The 22,204-nt window shown below is 39.8% G+C and overlaps 2 protein-coding genes across 8 annotated transcripts in view; both read left to right on the forward strand.

The window, feature by feature from the left end:
- The window catches only part of tead1b (TEA domain family member 1b), a 52,009-nt gene extending 34,043 nt beyond the window's left edge, over positions 1–17,966 (forward strand). The window contains exons 4-15 of one of the 7 annotated variants that reach the window (XM_006780152.2): positions 787–851; positions 2,678–2,740; positions 2,831–2,893; positions 5,590–5,601; positions 6,482–6,613; positions 6,904–6,950; positions 7,055–7,116; positions 7,572–7,696; positions 8,877–9,050; positions 11,895–12,035; positions 12,141–12,293; positions 14,749–17,966. In XM_006780152.2, coding sequence (XP_006780215.1) covers positions 787–851; positions 2,678–2,740; positions 2,831–2,893; positions 5,590–5,601; positions 6,482–6,613; positions 6,904–6,950; positions 7,055–7,116; positions 7,572–7,696; positions 8,877–9,050; positions 11,895–12,035; positions 12,141–12,293; positions 14,749–14,862 — 1,151 coding nt within the window. In that variant the 3' untranslated portion in view covers positions 14,863–17,966. Of the gene's footprint in view, positions 1–786; positions 852–2,677; positions 2,894–5,589; positions 5,602–6,481; positions 6,614–6,903; positions 6,951–7,054; positions 7,117–7,571; positions 7,697–8,876; positions 9,051–11,894; positions 12,036–12,140; positions 12,294–14,748 lie in introns of all 7 variants that reach the window. The other 6 variants (XM_035910086.2, XM_006780153.2, XM_006780155.2 and 3 more) reach the window with 6 other exon arrangements.
- A 2,200-nt stretch (positions 17,967–20,166) lies between these two features.
- rassf10b (Ras association domain family member 10b) lies at positions 20,167–21,806 on the forward strand. The gene has a single exon (XM_006780160.3). It carries the CDS (start codon positions 20,331–20,333, stop codon positions 21,654–21,656), a length of 1,326 nt encoding a protein of 441 aa, XP_006780223.2. The 5' UTR covers positions 20,167–20,330; the 3' UTR covers positions 21,657–21,806.
- The last annotated feature ends 398 nt before the right edge of the window (positions 21,807–22,204 follow it).

Genomic DNA, 22,204 nt, shown 5'->3' on the forward strand with positions numbered 1-22,204 from the left:
ACAAAGCTATGCTTCAATTATAATTTAGTCAGAGCAGCACTGTTTTAAGCCCAATGTATTCAGTTGCCATTATTTTCTGTAATAGTATGAACAGCCAGGCCTGTTTCCTTTCAAAGCATGAGGCTTTGAAGAGAATGAGATTGAATTAGATTAATTTTAAAGGCCTCGGTGCTGCCGCTGTGAGTTTTCTTTATTCATGCTAATGTCATACGATGTTGCCATAGAAAAACTGATTCGGGTTTGTTTAGGAGGTACACATACTCTTATATTTAGAGTTACAACCATAAGTTATTTTATTCTTATCTATGAATTTAGGTATACATCCATCAGATTGACATTTTCATAAATCTTTCTATTTTCAGAAGTACAATACCGTGGTTTTTAAGAGCATTAGCTGCATTTATTAAACAGTGGCACGTATTCTTCAGTAATTATGCAGATACAGAGGATAGATTTGAACAACTGTGTGAAGTACAGAAATCTCCAATCCACCCCACTATAAAAAAATAAATTAATTAAAGAAAGCCCCGGGGAAGTGTGTGTTTCCTAAAGAGGTAGTTTTAATTATAAACTGCTACTTTTTTTTATGCTTGTGATTGATCTGAGTGTTTGGTTTTTGTCAAAACCTAAATTCAAATCTATTTTTTAATAAGCATGCTTGTGTTTGATTGTTAAAAAACTAAAATCAGAAGCAACCAAAGTCTACAGATAAGTGTTCAGACTGCAGAAATTTATACTTCTTGTTGGTTTTTATCTACATTGCTCTTCATTTTCTGGTTTCTCCAGGTCGAAATGAGCTGATAGCGAGATACATCAAGCTCCGGACCGGCAAGACGAGGACGAGAAAGCAGGTTAGACGAGACGTCTCTGTTACATAAGTGTGTTTGAGGGCTGTCAAATCTGAATGTGTGCACACTGCTGCCTTTGTTTTAGAGGAACAAAGTAAGACAGAGAATAAGACTATGCTAACTGTCAATAAGATTTCTAGGACTGACAAAGATCCTCTGTCTCCCTGTCACTGCTGTGTTGCAAGAAGAGATTATCACGTTTTCACACTATGCATTTAAACGTAGGCAAATATATAAATAATATATAGGTTTTCTACACTGCTTATGGGTTGTGGAAGCAGGTATTATCTGAGCTGTCACAGGAGGAGAGGCAGGGGTACACCCTGGAGGAGTTGCCAGTTTATCATAGAGACAGACAACCACACACTTTCAGATCCATAAAGTCAATTCAAGATCACCAATTAACTCACCATGCATGGCTCTGGGCTGTGGGAGCAAGCTGGAATAATCATCAGAAACCAACCACAATCCAAACTGAACCATTTTTATGCGATTGTCTACTAACTATTTCACCACTGTGCTTCTTATTTTTTGGTTATTGGGTTAACACATTTGCTTGGCAATTGAAAATGTAGTAGTTCTGTCAAATTGCCTTTGAGGTTTCATCAGAGCGTCTGTTGTAAAAACTCTGCCCAGTCAAATAAGCAGACTTAACCACTGTGGTGAGCACTTGTGCTAAAAGTAACTTAGTAGTAGTACTAGTGGTCTTATTTCTACCAATCTCTACACGATATTGAATAGTTTTAATGGTGCTTTAGTGACTCTACGAAGCCCCTGATCTTTCCTCTAAACAGGAACTTCCCTGCATGACTACTGACTTGAATGACAGTGATAAACAAGTCAGTGTTTACAGTGACATTCGATCACTGTGTGTGAATTGATCAGTCTGGACCAGAAAGGTGTGGTTTGTCTCCTGTGTCTCATCTTCTTGGCACAGAATTGGACAAAAAGAGGGTTGTTTGCGCTGAGCAATACCAATAAACACGTATGATGTTACTTTAAATATCACGTACAGCATGAAAGTAATTGATTTAGTTATTAACATGGCACCAACAGCAACATTGATCATTTTTCTCACCAGCTCCAGTTTGTTTTATTGCAACTAAATTGAATATCTATGGACTAATTGATGTGAATGTAATTCTTCCATCGAAGGAACTAAAACCCCTGAAGGTTTAGCTCTTTTGCTTCAGAAATTATAAAAAATGAGTGATGACTGTGATCAACTGATTGACTAACAGTTACAGCTCCAGTTTAAGCACCAACTCATGTAAAAGATTGTGAATAATGTAAAGACTTATCAGCTAACCAAACACTTTCCTGTTAAATCACTCCCTTGTTGGGGTACTCACCTTGGGTTTCATTTGCATGAAAAGTGCCAGAGGAGAATGCAAATCTAGCTCTCAAACCTGTCATCAGCTCACATTAGGTCTCTTTCAGACGGCTACAGATGAATGTTTCATTTGAGAGTATAAAATCATTTTGAACTGTATAGACATCGTAGATAAACTTGGCTGGTGAAATGCCTTTTGCAGCTCCCACAAGGATACTAGACTAGCCGATTTTCATTCAGCACACAGCAGATCACATCTGTGTGCTCTTAATGTGTGCTAAAGGGGCCTGCATCCTCCTTAATCAGTTCACTTAAGTGACGACGACACAGCATAACGCTTTATTGGCTGTTAGCTTGGTGTGTGGTTTGAAGATGCTTCTGTTATACACCTTATCTCCTTGAAGTGTTTTTAAACAAAGACATGTGTGATCCACTTTGTACTTTTTTGGGTTTTCCTGTTTTTTTATTTTCCTTTTTCTCTTTTTTTTAAATGGAGGTGTCTAGTCACATACAGGTCTTAGCAAGAAAGAAAGTTCGAGAAATCCAAGCTGCCATTAAGGTACGTCTGGCTTTGCCCAGTTGCAGGGGGCTTTTCATTGCCATGGTTACAGGCTCTTCCTTTGTTTTCCTCCCCTCCCCTACTCCGCAGGTGTCTAGTCACATTCAGGTTCTTGCCAGAAGGAAATCTCGTGAGTTTCAGTCCAAGCTAAAGGTATGCGCTTTTCTGCTTTTGGGCTTGTTTGGTTGCTGTGCATCTTAACTTTCTGTTTCCTGTAGAGACAGAGTGAATGCTTGATCCTCTGATTCCCCCCATAACCCAAATCCTCTGCTTTTCTGTTCAGCCCTTCTAATCTCACTTGCTCACTTTCTTGACCATCTCTCACTCGTTCTAACCCAAACATGCTGTCACTGTCCCGTCTGCTTGGTTTCAATGACATTAATTCTTTCATCACCGGCCTTTGCTTTGAGAGCAGCTGCACAAAATAACCGTGATCTTGTATAAATATATAAAGACGTGCTTTTGCGATTTAAATTAACAAAAAATAGTCCGATATGTGGATCCTACATGTTTAATCTTTTATTAGTCATGAGCCTGACCAGAACTGGATTTTTCTAGGTAATTTTGCTGAAATTGAAAAAGTTTTTAAAAATAAATAAATAAAATTAATTAAAACTACATTTCTTAGCCAGTACATACAAAGCATAAAATACACAAAGAAATACAGACTTGTCTCCAAACACTCGTAAGTACTTTACAGTTTCACTGTTGTGAAACACTAGAGATGGACATCAACCGGATAACGAAGATTTGCCTTTAAAGTAAAGAGTGGCACCATTCTGCTGCAACTAATACATTTAAACAATCACAACTTTTAAAATTAAGGCGAACTTTCTTCATGTCTAGTCTGCATCGCACTTGTTACAGTTTCACTATGACTTGGGGAGTGGGTGGCAAGCATTTATAGAAAAGTTGACCATACAGCCTACAGGTGACTGCAGCAATGCCTTCTAGCAATCAAAGCAATCACAAGGAGATTTTTGGTGCAACACTATATAGCTATTTGCAGCCAATTTGTACTAGCTGCCAGCAACTTCCATCAACCACTTGCTAGCAGTTGAGGAATATACATGTTTTCTTAGTGACTAGTGTCTAGGCCTGTGTGACTAGAGCCTAGCTTTGAGCTAAAAGCTAACAAACAAACAGTGGAAATGTTCACAGTCTGGAATTTCAAACCGTAAATTTCAAACTCGTCGCCGCATTTTTGAAGTCGGGGTAATCATTAACATATGTACCAAATTTGATTACATTTGAGTGATTTTGGATGTAAATGAAAATGTAGAAGTGGTGAAATGAAAAGGATTCGAAATCTGCAGCGCAGTCTATAGAAAACTACATAAAATCTGTGGAAATCCATCCTGGATCAACGTTTGTAGATTGATTAATATTTTGTTCAAAGAGCCGATGTGTTACTGTGTCTTTATGTAATGACAAATTCTCTAGTAGTGCAACAACACATACTCAGTACTAGGTCATAATAACAATGGTCTGCCCATTTTTGTTTTGTTTTTTTTGATTGGGGGCTGGTCAGGCTCAAATTTTCCTCTATTAAAGTCTAAATCAAAGTGTGTGCATGTTGGGAAGCATGCTGGCATTGGCTGTTTTGGTGAGTGGCTGGAAGCTGAAGGTGCGGGGAAATGGGTCTGCTTACATCTCTTACTAAGCAGACTTTATTTTTAAAAAAAAAGGCAGCATGGCAAAGGGGGCGGGAGTCCCGTGTTTAAAAAATGAAGAGGAGATTACACCTCTGCTTCCTTTGACAATGTAACCCAACTTTTCCTCACCGTCAAAGACTCAGTGGTGCACATTCAGAGCAGAGAATGGCAGTGAAGCTGGCTGTTTCTGAAATCCCCCCCCTGCTTTCTTGTTCTCCCTTCAATCTGTTGATAACTCCAGGCTCTCACAATGCCATGGCTGTCAGTCGCTTTCCTTCCTCCCAGTTCAGATGTCGTCATTTCAGAACGTTCTCGTCAGTTATTTCAGAAATAGTGAAATCTGTTAAAATCGCTGAAGAAAGCTTTTCAGAATGGCACATTAAAATGGGAGAAGAGCATTGTGAAAGAAGTAATCTTGAATAATACTGACCTGTAATTTAAGGTATTTTATGAAGTAATGCTTGTATATCAAAGGACACTCCACCCATGTGCCATTTTCTTCTTTTCTTAGGGAGCCGACTATACGTTTTGACTTTCACACTTTGCTCCACTCCCAGTATTCAACACGAATTAATGACCCCTCATTAATCTGTGTGTGTGTGTGTGTGTGTGTGTGTGTGTGCGCGCGCGTGCGTGCGTGCGTGCGCGTGTGTGCGTTTACACTGAGAGACAGAGTCAGACAGGCAGCTAGCCACATGAATGCCTGTTCTTTCAGGGGCACAGGCGGCTGTCTGAAGAAAAACAGACAGCTTTTGTATGAATCCCTGTCTTTTCTCATTTAAAGCAAATTAGAGTTCATTGGTGAAGAGAAATACAAGTGTGCCCTTCATTCTGGGGGGCATCAAAACCTGCTGCTTCTCGTCCTGTCTGTGGCATTTTAGTATAATTACAGTCATTACGTTAGTGTTCCCTTGTTTTGTCTTGAGTGATGACTACTGATCAGATTGTGAAAATTATAGAGCGTAAGACTTTCTCCACATGATTTGTAAATACAAATTTCATAATTCTTTGTGATTAAGTGTTAGTTACACATCTGTGCATGTATTGTGTAAAGAAGAGCAGACATTTACTTTGTTGTGTTTTACCGATGTTTAAAGGTGTATTGCTGATATATTTTTTTCACACATAGCTCTTGAATTAACTGCAGTGTTTGAATTGCAATTTTCCAATAAAACCTTGTTTGTTTGCATTTAGGTTACAAATATGGTGAGTATTTTGTTTTCTGCTTGTGACACCGTGTCTGCTTCAGTTAGGACCTGCCTTGCCCTTCAGCTTCTAGTTTTGCATTTCCGCTCCTGCCACAGTAACACAACACCGGCTGGCAGTGTTCATTGGTGTCCGTGTGTCATCATGCCACGAGCATACTGTAGCTCGACTCTGCTCCGTCAGCATGTACTGCCAGCATGCTTACCTGTAGCTTCTGCCACCAGTGAGTCTGCATGGGTTTGCCAGTTTGTATGGGTGCAGTCTCCTGCAGTATGAGACGTTTAGCATTATTTGATAAAAACACTTCGGCCAAAGTAGCGGAAAGTATGTAGTATGTAATACAGGTTTTCACTGTATTTCACAATAAAATCCCTATAATTTCAAAAACCTCTTTTCCAAAGATTAAACAAAAGGAACTGACTAGAGTTGTGAAAAAAACAACAAACAACAACAACAAAAAAAACTATTAACCAAGTGGGATTTGTGTCCTTCAGTTTTAGTTGAGAAATTCTTTGTGTTTAGACGTGATGTGTTTTGACATGCACACAAATGCAGCCTTGATGAAAAGCACTTCTGAATGAGTTTTTAAAAAACTAGATTAGTCAACAGGCAAACTTTCATTTAAGTGCATACCACTGCTAGCTACGGTATATTGGAATTCAGTCAGCACATAACTTTAAAAAAAAATAATAAAATAAAGCCTGCATGTAGCATAGAAATGCCAGTGCTGCTTCTTTTAACCTGCTTGCTTTTCGCTGTTGTGAGAGAGGTCAGCCGTGCTTTCAGTGTGTTGTTTAGAGTCTCGTTTGTGCTACCTCTGCAACACACCCCTCCTCTCCCTTCTGTGCGAGTGCTAAGCCTTTTGTGACTGCTGTTAAAGGACCAAGCCGTGAAGGACAAAGCCCTCCAGAGCATGGCCTCCATGTCCTCGGCTCAGATCGTCTCTGCCACGGCTATTCACAACAAGCTCGGCCTGCCAGGCATCCCTCGCCCAGCCTTCCCTGGAGCAGGGGTAAGAGCCTTGCCGGCACCCCGCTATTGATCCATCCTGTCCAGCTTCACCCAGGGCAGCGATAGGGCCAACCACACCAAAAACCCAAGCCAAATCACATTACACACCACAGCTTTGCACAACTGCCCCTATCAGATAAGCACATGATCAAAAGGAGTGGTAGTCAAGATAACTACATACACTGAACATGGAGCTCAGAGCCATTCTGATCTTGTCACTAACAGCTGCTCACAATTGGATGTTCTTTGTTGCTTGTTCTTTCTTGTCTATTTATACATCTAATTCTGTAGTTATGGCAGGGTATGATTTCGGCTGGTCAGCCAGGATCATCACAAGAGTAAGTTTTAAACCTTGAACCAACTTTTTCAGGAAATAAATAAATTCTCTTTAAACAAAAATGAAACCGTTTTTTGCCTAATGACTGTTGGTTTTTTGTTCCAGTATTAAGCCTTTCACCCAGCAACCCTATCCCATCCAACCAGCAGTCACGACAGCAATTTCAAGTGAGACTTTACCTAATTATAAAACATGCAACATTCAAAGATGAACTTTGTAACTTGTTTTTCAAATGTCTTTTCAGATATCTCGACCCTAATTTCTTAATCCAATAAAAATGTAATATCTGTGGTGCACTGTCATTATTTCTGTTTTGAAATATTTTGCAATATCTTTTGAATTCACCACAGAATTTTTTTTTTTGTCTATAAAAACAATCAAATTGGGAGATGTCTCCTTAGAGATGAATGAAATATTATAGAGCATGCATTTCCTTCCAAATCAAGCATGTCAGATTTCTGTGAATCTGCACTAAGATATTAAATTAATTTTCTTGTGTCATCACAAACCTGATGAAACGAGGTTAATGTGAACTAGTGTTTCAGAAAGAACATGCACATGCTCTGCTGGGAAAACAACCAGCAGAACAGATGAATATTTTGTTGTTCTGGTGTTTCTGCAGGTTTCGAGCCCACAGCAGCTCCAGCACCCACGGCGCCAGCATGGCAGGGCCGCTCCATTGGTACATCTAAACTCAGACTGGTGGAGTTCTCTGCCTTCCTAGAGCAGCAGAGAGACCCAGACTCTGTGAGTGAAAGCATTATACCAAAGCATGAAATTTCACTATCTCTTGGTGTTCATTCCCACCTCTTATCACCCAGTCCTTTCCTCTATGAATACACTGGGACATTTTCCCAGGCAGAGAGTCAGCTGAGAAGAGGCCAAAACAAGCTGAGAGGGGCAAAAGGCTGGCTGATGCAAGGCACGGAGACCTGCAGAAATAATGAATGAATGCATATTAATCAGTTCCTTGTATGTTTTGATTTCTTTAACAATATGTTTGTTTTTCATTTTAGTGAATAGTCTTTTGCATTGATAACATAGGAACAGCCTTTAATCTTAAATGCAACTTGAGGCTTAAAATATTGCATTTGCACTCGGGGCTGTGTGCCGGAGACGCCGTTCTGTGAGCTTTTACACTGAAGTGCAGCAGAGTTTCAGACGGTCACAAAGAGGGCAACAAACCTTTGAAAACAAAATGTTTTTTCTGTGATTCGCTGCTCCTCTTTCATCTACTTTTGGCTCTCCATCACGGGTTTGAGGTTTAACTGGCCCTAATTTTTATTCACATTGTCAAACCAAATTCAGATATTTTCATTTAAAAGTTTAAAAAATTGACCAAATCAAATAGGAAAGAAATGACCAAAGCACTTTTGTTTTATATTATCATTTTAACTTGGCTGAGGTAGAAACATTTTTACATTTTCATGTGACGAAAGGTGGTAAGATTGTCTACGTTTTGCACAGTTGCTCAATCATAATTTGTGGCTGAAGCAGCTTTATTTAATACAAATGAGGGGATCAGTTTATTTTGAGGGTTAGTGAAACATAAATGTTATTACCTAATTTGTATATCATAAAGCAGGAAAGTTGCTCAAAACTATTCCGAGTGACTAATAAAAAAGCGATGTTGCAGAGAGTTGTTTCTCATCCCAGTGCATTATCAGTCTAATCCTGGCTAACACTTGCTTATTGCAGTGATTACTTCAGGACTGGCACATCAGATCTGGCTTATTTTGCTTCAGTAAACTCTTCTGTGCTGATGACTTTGTGAATATTGATACGTGCTCCTTTTGCATGTGTTTTTATGTACGCTATTATTGAGTTCACGCTGCAAAACAAAAGAATCCGACTTTAAATAGTTTCATCTTTTTTATTTTTTAATACAAGTTTCCATCTGTATTCATTTTTCATTTTACTCTTGCAGTACAACAAACACCTGTTTGTGCACATCGGGCAGACGAATCATTCCTACAGTGACGCCCTGCTGGAGTCGGTGGACATTCGTCAGATCTACGATAAATTTCCAGAAAAGAAAGGCGGACTGAAGGAGCTGTATGCAAAAGGCCCCCAGAATTCCTTCTTCCTTATAAAATTCTGGGTGAGTGTAATTTATAAGCAATGCTGATGAGAAGATGAGTATCTGATAAAAAAAAAAAAATGCTTTGTTGCAGCTTGATTAGGCTCTCCATACATAAGTATTAATTTCATTGTAACCTTTTGCGCATTGTGAAAAATTTGATCAAACAATCCTGTTTAGTAACAGTGTGTTCTGCTTCATGCTTAGTGATTGGGTGTAATCAGTCTACACAGAGAAGATTGCTCTCAATGTTTGCAGAATGCACTCTGCTATATTTGGACTTGCATAGCAGGAGAGCTTTTGATCAAAGCACCCACTAATTCAGTGTAATATCTCCAAACAATGGAGTGACCTGGTTGCACTCCTAATGGCTGTTTAAACATTGCATGCATTTCCTCCCTGATGCAAAATGCTAACTAGCGGCAGCAAACAAAGTAGGGCCGTATGCACTTGGACCAAGTCCCTCAAATTCCTTTTGAAGTGACCGACAAATTTAAATTTCAAATGAAAGGCAGAATCTGCACAATAATGAATGTATAACTGCTTTGCTTAATGAAGGAGGAGAATGTTGTAGGAGGACGTCTCCCCTTATTGTGTCCGTAATGAACAGGATGTTCAGGGCACAGAGAGGCTGCCCTCCAGGAGCAGACCCGCTCAACCTTGTAAATCAGTCTTTTAACGTAACTTCATTTAATCCTCTTTAGAATCTTTCTTCCAATATGGGCACATTAACATGCTTATTCAGATGTGGCCAGGATCTTCTCATTTTTTATGCGATATGCACGGCTGGGCTCAGCAGCCCTGATCAGACAGATGTTTGCCGTTTCAGAAAGCTACATGACCGACTGTGCACATCTTACAGTATAAAATGATGTCAAAATGTTTGAATTAATATCTGAACACCATCATAATATTTCTAGTAATGGTTAAAGAGATGTTTTTATTCAAGTGTCAAATACAGAGTGGCGCGGTGGTGCCGTTGGGGTAGCACTGTTGCCTCACAGCACGAAGGTCCTGAGTTTGAATTCATTGGCCAGCTGTGTAGAGTGTGCATGTTCTCTTTGGGTAATCTGGCTTCTCCCCACAGTCCAAAGACATGCGTGTTGCGTTAATTAGTTAATCTAAATTGGCTCCATGTGCGAATGGTTGCCCCAGCCCCCCCCAAAGACCCTGAATTGGAAAATCATAAGGAAATGGATGGATGTAAAGATAAACCATCCATCCATTCGCGGTCGCGGGGGGCGCTGGAGCCTATCCCAGCTGTCATAGGGCGAAAGGCGGGGTACACCCAGGACAGGTCGTCAGTCTGTCGCAGGGCTAACACACAGAGACAGACAACCATTCGCACTCACATTCACTCGCACATTCACACCTAGTGGCAATTTGGATTATCCAATTAACCTATCCCCACAAGCTGCATGTCTTTGGACGGTGGGAGGAAGCCGGAGTACCCTGAGGGAACCCACGCAAACACGGGGAGAACATGCAAACTCCACACAGAAAGACCCCGGCCTGATGGTGGAATTGAACTCAGGACCTTCTTGCTGTGCGGCAACAGTGCTAACCACCGTGCTAAAGATAAACCTATGGATAAAAATCATCCGTATCTCGTATGAGATATTAATCAGCAGCTGGTAAACGTATTCAATCGTCTTGTAACAAAAAAGGTAAATACTTCTCTCAGCAGTTGGTAGAGACCAAAAATGGAGCTAAAAGCACAAATGTTGGACCCCTCTTCTCATTTTCTCGTGTGTGCAGTCAAGGTAAGAGGGAAGAAGAAAAGGCGAGGCACTTAACAAAATGAGACATTCTGGTTTCTGGGCAGTCGATTGAATGTGCATGTTGAGAATGCACAATGGAGAAAAACACGAAGAGCTTTCTGCTTCTCTCTAACTCCTGGAAGTGGTGTATGTAAAAGGAAAAAAAAGTAATTATTGAATTGTAATCCACTTTTTTACTGCTTAAGAAGAGCAGTTATAGTTTAAATCCAGATAACTTAACATATTTTAAATGTATTATTATATTTTTTATTGTTGTTATTATTTTAATTTAATTTTCCCAGTGATACAAGTAGTTTTTATTTCATTCACCTCTGAATAGTTCTTCCATTTCCTATGTCCATGTCGTCCTGGAGTACAGCGCTCTTTATTTTGTCACTGAAGCGCTCCAAACACGTACTTTATTATCTTAAGTTCTAAATGGTAACCTATTTAGAATTGGTATGCGTTTAGTATGCTCACATGAGTCCTTGAACCACATCTCTAATACAGTTAAGAATTTCACAGAAATGCCAAATCTGGCTTTAAGATTACTTGGAAACACGGTCATCTTTAAAGTGGCATTTTTCAATTTAATATGCACCATCTTGGCTTTTAATCCTTTAAAAATGAAAAAGGTATTGGTAAAAAAATGTTTTTAAATATCTTATATAGGTGTGTTTTATTTTAATTTTAATAGTATTTAGAGATCCAGTATTTTTAAACTACTAAACTTTCCATATTGGTATTAAAATGTTATTAAATGGCACAATACTTTAAGGGTTTGGATGCATTAAATATTTTAATGTTTGTTCCTTTTCCCTATTGATTTTGATCGGGGCACAAACACGGTTGCCTTCGATCAAACTTGCGATGGAAAACACCCAAATAAATGTTGCTTCTCAGCCTTATTTTTCTATGAGGATTTTTTTAATCTTATAAAAAAGCAGCAACCCTTTGGACTTTCTGTCAGTACAAGTATTCTTCCAAGCCTTTCATTTCAGTAGAAAACACATTTAAAACTCTTCATCTCCTTCCTTTTAAATGACTTGTACAAAAGGACATTGTAACAAAATGAAAATGTTTTCGTTGTTTTTCTTTGCCTCAGGCTGACTTAAACTGCAACATTCAAGATGATACCGGATCTTTCTATGGCGTCACCAGTCAGTATGAGAGTCCAGAGAACATGACCATCACATGTTCGACAAAAGTTTGCTCCTTTGGCAAGCAGGTTGTGGAGAAAGTCGAGGTATGAACTAAAATGAGAAGCAGGATTTTTTTTACTGTACCTCCTGGGGGTTGTTTGTGTGTTTTACATTTCTTATGTGCGCTGCTTGTTCTTCTTTCCCCTCAGACTGAATATGCACGCTTTGAAAATGGACGTTTTGTCTACCGGATAAGTCGATCCCCCATGTGTGAATACATGATCAACTTCATCCATAAGCTAAAACATCTGCCGGAGAAGTATATGATGAACAGTGTGCTGGAGAACTTCACTATCTTATTGGTAATCACCTCACTGACCTGAGTGGGCGACATCCCTCTCTGGGAGTGTTTTTCTCGCTGCTGTCAGGATGTGCTGGTGGCTCCAGCTGGCTTTAAAAAAATCTGAGTGGGGGCAGTGGGGGGACTTCAGGCCTTGAGATGTGTTCCTCTGCCTGGATTCACATTCCTCTCATTCCACAGGGGATGAAACACAGTGCGAGGACCCTCATTATCTGCAGGGGAAAGGGAGGATAAGAGAGGGCAGGAAACCCTGTTATTGGCATCACATGGGGTCTTAAAGTGTCATTCACCACCGCAGAGAAAGCACCCAGGCCAAGGGGTGTGCAAGCAGCCCCCCTCCCCCAAAAACCCATCTTAGTGTGTTAATCATTAAATAAACTCTTGAGTCATGTCAGACTTAATACATGATTATTTTTAAAAGTGCAGCAGTTCTTTTAAGACATATAAGTAGCACAAGACTGGAAGAAGGATCCAAAAATATGTTTCATAGATTGATATTATAATTTTCTAAGCACATTTTCCTCTTCTGCTTCTTGCTGAATCCTAATGTTGTGTTTTCATTTTTCAGATTTTTCCATTGTGCCCAGTATGAATACAAAGTAACCCTAATAGAGGGAAAATGGTAGCTGCAGCAAATTTTGTGTATTTCTCCCTAAAACATAGGGTTAGTTGGTTTCTTGTTCCATTTTGGCCTGTGCAGAACAAGAGATGGCTCAACACTATGCTCAGGTTTTACTGAAACATGATGTTTCAATTTATGCTACTAGATATTATTAAATTCTACTCTGCACATTTCCCCCCTTAAATAACATGTTTATATTCAAAGATTAGTTGATATCAGGAATCAAGGTCCAAGAGTTTAATGTATAAAGTATGCCTGTACACAAAAGATGTGCATAGATGAATTCCCTTTCATAAGCTGGTATTTAAAGAATGTAACGTATGTGCTGAGGCATCCAAAGTTCCCTACATTTCAACACCAGTTGTACACAGTTTTCTGTACAGTAAGATGGAAATGGAAAAACGTGAGAGAGACATCATGAAACATTACTTGTTAGTCAATTTCTGTCATAATTTTTCAACTCTGCTTTAATGTTTTTTGTTTGTTTTTTTTGGATTATAAAGACGAGGATGCTCTGAAATCACTCTCTCTATATTTGATTGGACCACCTGTAGGTTTGGTGATTCAACACATTTACCTCCTTATGCAAAGCCTATGTAGTGTCACGCCATTTATTTCCATGCAGAGTTGCATTAATTCTTCCAGGTCTTGTACTGAGGACGGGAGAATTGGTTCTCTGTGAAAAGTCTCCTCCCAGTATGTGCACAAAGATTCTCAACGGGGTCGAGGTCTGGGCTCTGTGGCGGTCCGATCCATGTTTGAAAATCATGTCTAATGTTCCCTGAACCACTTTGTTCACAATTTGAGCCCGATGTTATTGTTATCTTGGAATGTGACCTTTCCAACTGAGAAGTGGTTTTAAACATAGCTGTGAATTCTACTGTTGATTTATATATTTTTTTAATCATTTCATGTCACCAAACATGTAAATGATCTCTGATCACGATCATTCAAGATATTTTTTTCCAGCCACATTTCCTCCTCAGAGATGATTGTTCCCCACTGTTGCCCTTCCAGGTTTTAATCGTGCTTATACTAAATTTAAGAAGTAACAGCAATTTCCTCAGTGGTTTTGCTTGATTCAGCTCAATCATTCGACCCTTCTGAAAGGCAGTAACATCTTTTTGCTGATCACTTAATATCTTTTCCAGTATGATTGTTTAAGAAGTGAGAAGCTGTTCACTGCATCAGACTTAAATAATCTGCTCCCAGCTGAAACATATTAATCACTGCAGTAATTATCCAATGGATACTTTAGAGGCTTTTTTTTTTTTTTGCATTCGTTGGCTTGACAAAACCTAAAACTATAATCGGAGATGAAGTTGGTTCCATGCATCATATGACTTTTCAACCCAAAATGATTCCTATGAGTTACAGTGAGACATTAACAGATGATGATCCTGATAAAATGGCGATAAAAATCTATAAATAACAGTAAAATCCAGCACAACTGCCAATGAGACAAAAAAAATGAATGCTGCTAAAATCATTCATCTTGGGATTTAGCATAGAGAGCGGTAGAATAAACATTTTAATTCGAGTTGATTATTTTTGTTGCTGAGTGTGCGCTCTCAGTGATGCTATTTATTTATAAGGTGACAGCTTCACATTAGAGCTCTGAAACTTCGAACTGGATAAAATTAAAGACGAAAGGTTACTTTGGAAAAAAACAAAACAAAAACACAACTCACTTTCCCACAGCTGTCTGTCAGTCTGTCTGTCAGTTTCCCGTCCACGTCTTCAAACTCGGTAACCATCCTTTGCTGCATCCATTTCTCTGTTTATTTCCCGCTGTGCAGCGCTTCTCCTCTAAAGTAAGTGCTCTCTCTTGCAGGTGGTGACAAACAGGGACACCCAGGAGACGTTGCTATGTATGGCGTGCGTGTTTGAAGTTTCGAACAGTGAGCACGGCGCGCAGCATCACATCTACAGACTGGTGAAGGAATGAATCCGCTTGGAGCTCCTCCTTCTCATAGACTTACCAACCTCAAAACAAAAGTGGCAGTGCCTCTACACGAAAGTCATACCTACAACGCTCTTTGGTCAAGGTATCGGGTGGAGTCGTTGTTATAAATCCGTTTTAATATAAGTGTTTGTTATTTGACTGCAGCTGTGAATTGCGGTACAGTTGTTTTAATGTTTGAATATGGGAATTTTAAATATGTTGGTCTCTGTCGGGTATAAATGTGGCCATCCTTAAAGAGTTTCCTGGATGTGTTTGGTAAATGAAAATGTGTGTGTCGTTTTTTTCTGCTTTGTTAATGTAGACTAAGGAAAAAAAAAAAAGACAAAAGGACATGGGCCTTTTTTTGTTTTTCTATCAGCGGCATGGTTGCAGTCTGTGTAATATGTTTGAGGCTGTTTTGTACGTCTGTACTTCATGATTTGTGAGCATACATACTGTAGATACGCAGACATGAAAACACACACAGCTGTTAAACTTTCCAAAGAAACAGAACAACACTATACGTGCAGTGGCCGAAAGCAGGTGGTTGCCAATGTTGCGAAATTACTACATAAGAACGTCAACAACTGAGCTTTCGGCAATATTTATCCCTGTTGAAGCACTCCCAAGTTTTAGACACCAGAATGAATGCACTGTGAAAACACTACAGTTTGCCTGCATCCGCTCCATAAATGTAGGATGTAGTCTCACCGCCTGCTAAGCATTTCAGCGCTGCAAACAAATCTTTTCTCTGACAATGGGCAGGAGAATTTTTTTTTATTATTTTTTTTAAATAGGTGAGAGTCCTGCTAAAATGACTCTAATCGGACTTGTATCTGGTCAGAAAGCACTTTGTTTCCCTTCCTGTGCTTGCCTTAGTGATGCTTGCGTTTATTCTGTTAATTCTGCGCTTTAAAAAACTGTTTAACCTATCGAGACACTACAAAATCATAGACAGCAATGCGTCGTTCAGCATGCTGTGGCTTTGCCCCCCACCCAACACTCTGGGATCGCCGCGTGATAACTCCAAGCCAGAGTGTTGCTGCCTTCATGGTCACACTATGTTCACGTTTCTGTGGCCTACGCTGATTGCCGAGCCTTAAACACGTACAAACTGTATGTAAACTCCAAAAGATGCCACTAAAACTGTGATCTCTACATTGTGTTTGTGTTGTGTAAAATAAATGAATGACGACAACAACAACAACAACAACAAAAAAAATCACAATTCAAATCTGCCAAAGCCTAAGTGTACAGTGCCTTAGAGTATACTCATTATCCCGCATTTACCCTGTTTTCTAAGTCTAAAATTAGTTTTGTGTGAGACGGGCAGAAATAACTTACAGATGTATTATTTGGTACATCTTCACATCTCAGAAATCACGGTTCTCGAAATTGGTACACTCCTAGAAATACAGTTTTCGTTGTTGCTGGGTTTTTTTGTTTTTTAAAGAGGCAGTACACTTATATTCAATTATGTTTGCAAATTTAAGCTCAGAAAAAGGTTATTTTTCCTGTAACGCTGTAATATGTTCCTAAAATATCAGCCTTTCTTTTTTTCCTTCCTTCTCTAAGAGTGTACTATAAAAAGACTGACTGCCTTTCCTGTCGCAGAAGACCAAAAATACAGAGATGCAGTCAATTATTGTTGTGTCCTGCATGGTAGCAAGGAAGTGCCTTTGGTTCAGATTTTCCAGCTTAAAAAAAAAGATCAAACAGAAATTATAAATTTAATGTTGCCAGACCAAAAAAAAGAAGAAGAAGAAAAAAAACCAAGACATAAGTGAAACAAATCACCACATTGCCTTTCAAAGGACTGTAATGACAGCAGGGGAACATGGTTACTAAGGAGAAGAAATAAATGATATTCATTTTTATTACATTGTAAATTGATTTCTCAAACCCAACTATTTCTTCGCTTGAGGTTAAAGATATTGTCTAATATTGAACGGCCACTGACTGCATGCAGGATGTCAACAGAAAAACACTGAAGCTGTCTGCTTCGTGCACACTTGCAGGCTCAAGTGCTTTTTTTTGTTTGTTTGTTTTTTAAACGAGGCTTTTTTGGAAGCATTATGGTTTCACAATGTCACAGCTGTGATGGCGAAAAGGCAGGGACTGACACGAGCTTTTATCCATTAGAACAAAAAAAAAAAAGAAAAAGAAAAAATAATGTTTATTTAATATTAATTCTACAGTACAGACTCTAAAAATGAAACTTAAGATTGTTTTACGTGTTTAAATCTGTATACTTTCATTGTAAGGATCATAATTACTCAAAACATTTACTATTTCTTACAGAAATTATAATCATCTTAAAGTAGTTTAATCAACAAAGCTCTAAATAATTGCAGACAATGTCTTGGGGTGGGGGGGTGCAGATAAAGTTAAATGATTCAGTATTTTTGCCGCAGTTCTGTGAATACTGTGGACTTTATTTTTCTTTTATGTTTACCTTGTGTATCTGTTCACATTTATCGATTACAGTTAGATGTTCCTGTTTTCTTATTGTACTTGTATACAGTCGTACCCGGTTTTGTGATGACATTATCTGTAATATTGCGAGCCCAGTGAGATGGTAAGGATGTTACTGCTGCACTGCTGGTACATTTTTACATTTTAACACTAAAACAGCAGGACTGACGCCTTTGATGGCACGAATGTCTGGTGGACTCTTTGCCCCGGAAAGTGGACGCGCCAAGTCAAGGAATCGCGGCTACAAGCATATCAGCTTTTGCTAAGAGTAGGTACTGGTACCTGGCTTTAAAGTGATTCTTGACATATAGCTCATGAAATGTAAACTGTCATTTACATATTTGGGTTTTTTGTGCAGATTTTTTTCAGCCCCCCCTTTGTAAAAAGGTGCTTTCTATAAAATTATATCTTGGCTTTTCTTGGTACAGATGTGTGATCTCTTTTCATATCCATCACTGTAAAGTGTTGGAGCAAAGGAGAGAAAAGAAGCTCTGCTCTGTTTGTGTTCTGCATATGGTCTTGTCTTTGCTCCGTAACATTATGATGCCTTCTTGACAATAGTAGATATTTTGTAGCTTTCTAGATACTTTGTATGTACGCAATATTGAAGTTAAATAAATCTGAAAAAGATTGCTTCCTTTTATTTTTCTCACTTGAATCTTTGCTGTGTGGATGAGTCTGTTAACTCCTTGACTGCAAAAGCCTCACATCAACAGTAGATGGAGCATGTGAGAGAACACAATTTAATGTGCATCGCTGTAATGGCAGGACTCGCCACAAGAGGGAGACACCATTTAATAAAAGTGCTACAGATTTCTGTTTTCTTGCTCAACCTTTTTAAATCAGAGGTTCTCAAGCTATTTCCAGCACACCAGCTTCAGAAACCAATTACAGTTCAGCCCCACTCCCCACAAACTGTCAACACACAACAATGTAAATAAAACGGATTCAGATTTCTGCATTAGTAAAGTGCGTTTTGTTTATTTTCCCTCCAAAAATCATATTTATTCGTCCATCCATATTTTCCCCTGGTTTCCTGGCTGTCCTTTAGTGGTTCTATACCCAGCAGTGATGACCCCTCAGTCAGAAAACCACTATTTCAGTAACCAGCCTTTATATTATTACTAACACAAACCAAAACGTTTTGAGTGTTGCACCTGAGATGGAGGGGCTCAAATAAGGTGCTGCTATAAATCATACACGTGGAAACCAACCAACTACTGCTGAACAGCTGAATAAAGATTAGTGCTCCTTAAGAGAGGCTCAATAAAACTAGTAGTTTAAGTGTGTAAAGTAATGCACCTCTACATGGGAGCTTTACACTTTTGTACTACTTAAAAATGTCACCTGAGTGATGCACATGTTTTTGTTTCCATTTGATTGGTACAATAATAACATGATGAATCAGTTCTCATGGGTTTAACTCAAGTGAAATTTATCTTTATGTGAAGCTAATCTTTCCTGATATGTGGACTGGAACTAATTTGGGGGACTGCATGCTGGTAAGTATGTATATGACTTTGCATTGTAATGTGGAAAGTAAAATTTCCACCCACTAACACACAAACATCCTAATCCATCAAGACCAGGCATACGCTGTCACATGAGCACTAGCAAACCAGCAAAGCTAGAGGTAAGTACATCTGTCAAGAGATCTCCTGACAGAATAGCTGAATACTCATTTATTCTCTTTCTTTGTAAAGTCCCTGAGTTCAAAACTGAGCAAGGCTAATACTTGAAAGCAGTGAATCAGAAGAATAAGCATAACGAAGGAAAAGCTAACAGGGTCAACATTATGAATTCAAGTAAAGCACCTGAAGTGTTCCATATCTATGCTCCCTCACTCATATCAACACAGGCAAACTGACTCTGAACATTCAGATCACTGAATGCAAAGTGTGATCCATCAGCAGCAGGCAACAGTCCGCTCATTGCTCTGAACTACAGGAAGGAGCATTTGTGTGTCTGCCTTCCTTTTTCCTCTTGTTTCACTTATTTGTTTGACATGTGAGTGTTTACAGTTCACAGAATTGTGATATGTGGCTCTATCAGATGAAAGATGACTATAATTAGAAGTAAGATATTGAAAGTACTGACACTTAAGAAGCAGGAAATAAACTGAATTTAATCCTTGAAGAAGAAAAAAAAACTCAGAAAACCTGCAGGTAAAACTTATTCTTTCAGGTGTTGCACAAAATACATGAATTATGCACAAGGTCATTGTAGAAAAGCACTATATAAGAATCAGTCCATTACCATGATTAGATGCCTTAGAATCCTCAAAGCCTGTTGAAGCCAGTTAGTGAAATTTTCTTTCAGCTCCAATATTTATTTATTCATATTTTTTTGTCTTTTAGCGCTGTTTTAACTGGATCTACAGAAAAAGTTAACAACATAACCTTAATATTGAACCAGATCTGAAATACAAAGTAATTAAAAAAATAAGATAAAAACATAATCAATCCTAAGATATTTTCCTGTATCTTCTATAAACCAGGTAATAATGAGGCCATATAAAGCACTCATTCCTATATACTCATGTCCTATTTGATGCTTTATGGATACAGAAACCAGAAGAACACAGCGAGCCTCCAAGCTGCTCCAGGAAATCAAAGAATTCACGGCTGGTCGTTGTTCTTAAAAGCATTGAGGCAGGTGGAGCTCATCCCACCAAAAGAAGCGTGTGTGTGTGTGTGTGTGTGTGTGTGTGTGGGGGGGGGGGGGGGGGGGGGGGGGGGGGGGCGTCATGTGATCACAGCAGTGGCAGTCAGGACTGGGAATACCGGCCCGCAAAGTGTTTTCCTTAACTTATGCGCTCCGTGGACACAGACAGAGACACCTCCAGTCCCGACTGCAACTTTGCATATGCGTCTAGGACGCAGCGCGCATGCACTGGACTCGGGTATGGACACTGAGGAGCTTTTCTTTCGACGAGCGGATTTAAAATTTTAAATCTACTGTTGTTAAGAAGAGATAGAGTTTAGCAGAAATGCGAGATGGAGTCTGAGGAGAATAAGATATCAGTGTGGGTCTGCCGAGAGGAAAAGCTCGTCCTCGGCTTGTCAAAGCGCACAACTTGCGCTGATGTTATCAAAGTGCTTCTTGAAGACCAAAACTCCCAACAAGGGCTTTGCGCAGCACAGTCCTACTGCATCGTGGAAAAATGGAGGGGATGCGAGAGGATTTTGCCAAACAAAACTAGGATTTTGCGGCTTTGGGTCGCCTGGGGAGACGAGCAGAGAAACGTCAAGTTCGTGCTGGTGAAGAGCGAAGTGTCTTTGGACACCCACGGAGCCCGAAGCGCAGAGGCGCGCGTGGTGCTCAGCAAACAGAGCCCCTGTATTATGAAAGGGACCGCGCGGTGTACCGTGAGTTCCATCTCACCTGAGAAACAGCGTCGGATAGTCAGGAAAGCTTTTAGAAAGTTGGAGAAGATCAATAAAAAGAGATCAAAGGCGGCGCGCAGAGACGCGTCCGGCGCGGAGAAGATGGAAACTTTGGTTCATTCTGTGGTTTCTCAGGATCATACAATCCGACAGCAGATTCAGAGGATTACAGAGCTGGACGCAGAGATCGAAAGGTGCGAGGCGAAGGTGCACATGGACAGAATTAAAAGGCACGGGGCCAATTACGTTCAAAATACGTATTTGGTTGATGTCGCTGCGGCTTCCAGCCACGAAGTGGAAAACCTGCGTTCCTCTGACACTTTGGCCAAGCTTGAAAAGTATTTCCGACACCGTGAGGAGGTGGTTAGACTACAGGAGGGGTTGTGGGAGCAGGAAACCCTTATAGACGTGATCACAGGGGAGATCCAGGAAGAGCTGAACCACCGCTGGATGCAGCGGAGGAAGGAGGAGCTGCAACGTAAAAACCTGGAGTCTGGGGATGACTCGCTATTCCTTCCCTGCACCGAAGTGGAAACATCACCAGAAAACGAGCAGCTTTTGGAAGAAGAGAGGATCAAAACGCAGTTAAATGCCAGTTTATACATCGGCCTGCGCCTCAACGCGGATTTAGAAGCTATTAGGAGCGATTTAGAGCTGACCGAGCAGATTTGCGGGGAGAGGGAGAGGGAGATAAGGGATTTGTTGGAGAAAGTGAACACTTTGGGCATGGAGGAGGGGACAGACACTAAGAAGAGATATAGCCACGGGGCAGACGTTAAGACGGGGATGATGAGCACTTTGCAGAGAAAAAACGTGTGGGTGGAGCAAGCAAGGGGGTTGTCAAAAACTGTGAACGACGACGATTCAGACACTGGCTTAAGTTCTCTGCACAGTCAGGACTCCGACAGCCTCCCTGTGTGGGAATCATTAGTTTAATATTTTCCTTGGAAAACTGACTTATCTATGTTTCTAATTCTCAGGTGTCATAAGTACTCTGACATAAACAAATAAATGTTTTTCCCCACTGTCAGCATACACGTATTGCTTTTTAAAATGCATTTTCTTAATCTTTTTTTTCTGTTAACAAGAAACCCGCAAAAATCAATAAAAAAACTTTAAAAAAAAACCCCAATACAAACATGGTTCTATTTGATTTTCTTCTTTCTGTTTAAAATAGTTTAAGGTTTTTGGAGCCTTGAGTAGCAGTTAGGATAGCAGCAGATTTCTCCAACCCCTGCCATAATGTTCGCCTCAGAGTCAGCAGGGCACCAGACCGAAAAAACAAAGTCAAAGGTTTTTGGATGATTCTGAAGATGTTTAAAAACAGCAGTATCAGCAGTAGCTTTCTCAGACTCCAAGTGAAAGAAAAAAAAAGCCTTTTTGGGAAATCAGTCAGACGTAAAAATATCTGAAGTCAAAACAGAGGCGCAGAGCTCAAACGGGAGGTCTGATCTTCATCATGACAACTCACTGAGCACAGCTGA

The sequence above is a fragment of the Neolamprologus brichardi genome, chromosome 1 (genome assembly GCF_056152115.1).
Source record: "Neolamprologus brichardi isolate AB-2024 chromosome 1, ASM5615211v1, whole genome shotgun sequence".
Lineage (NCBI taxonomy): Eukaryota > Metazoa > Chordata > Actinopteri > Cichliformes > Cichlidae > Neolamprologus > Neolamprologus brichardi.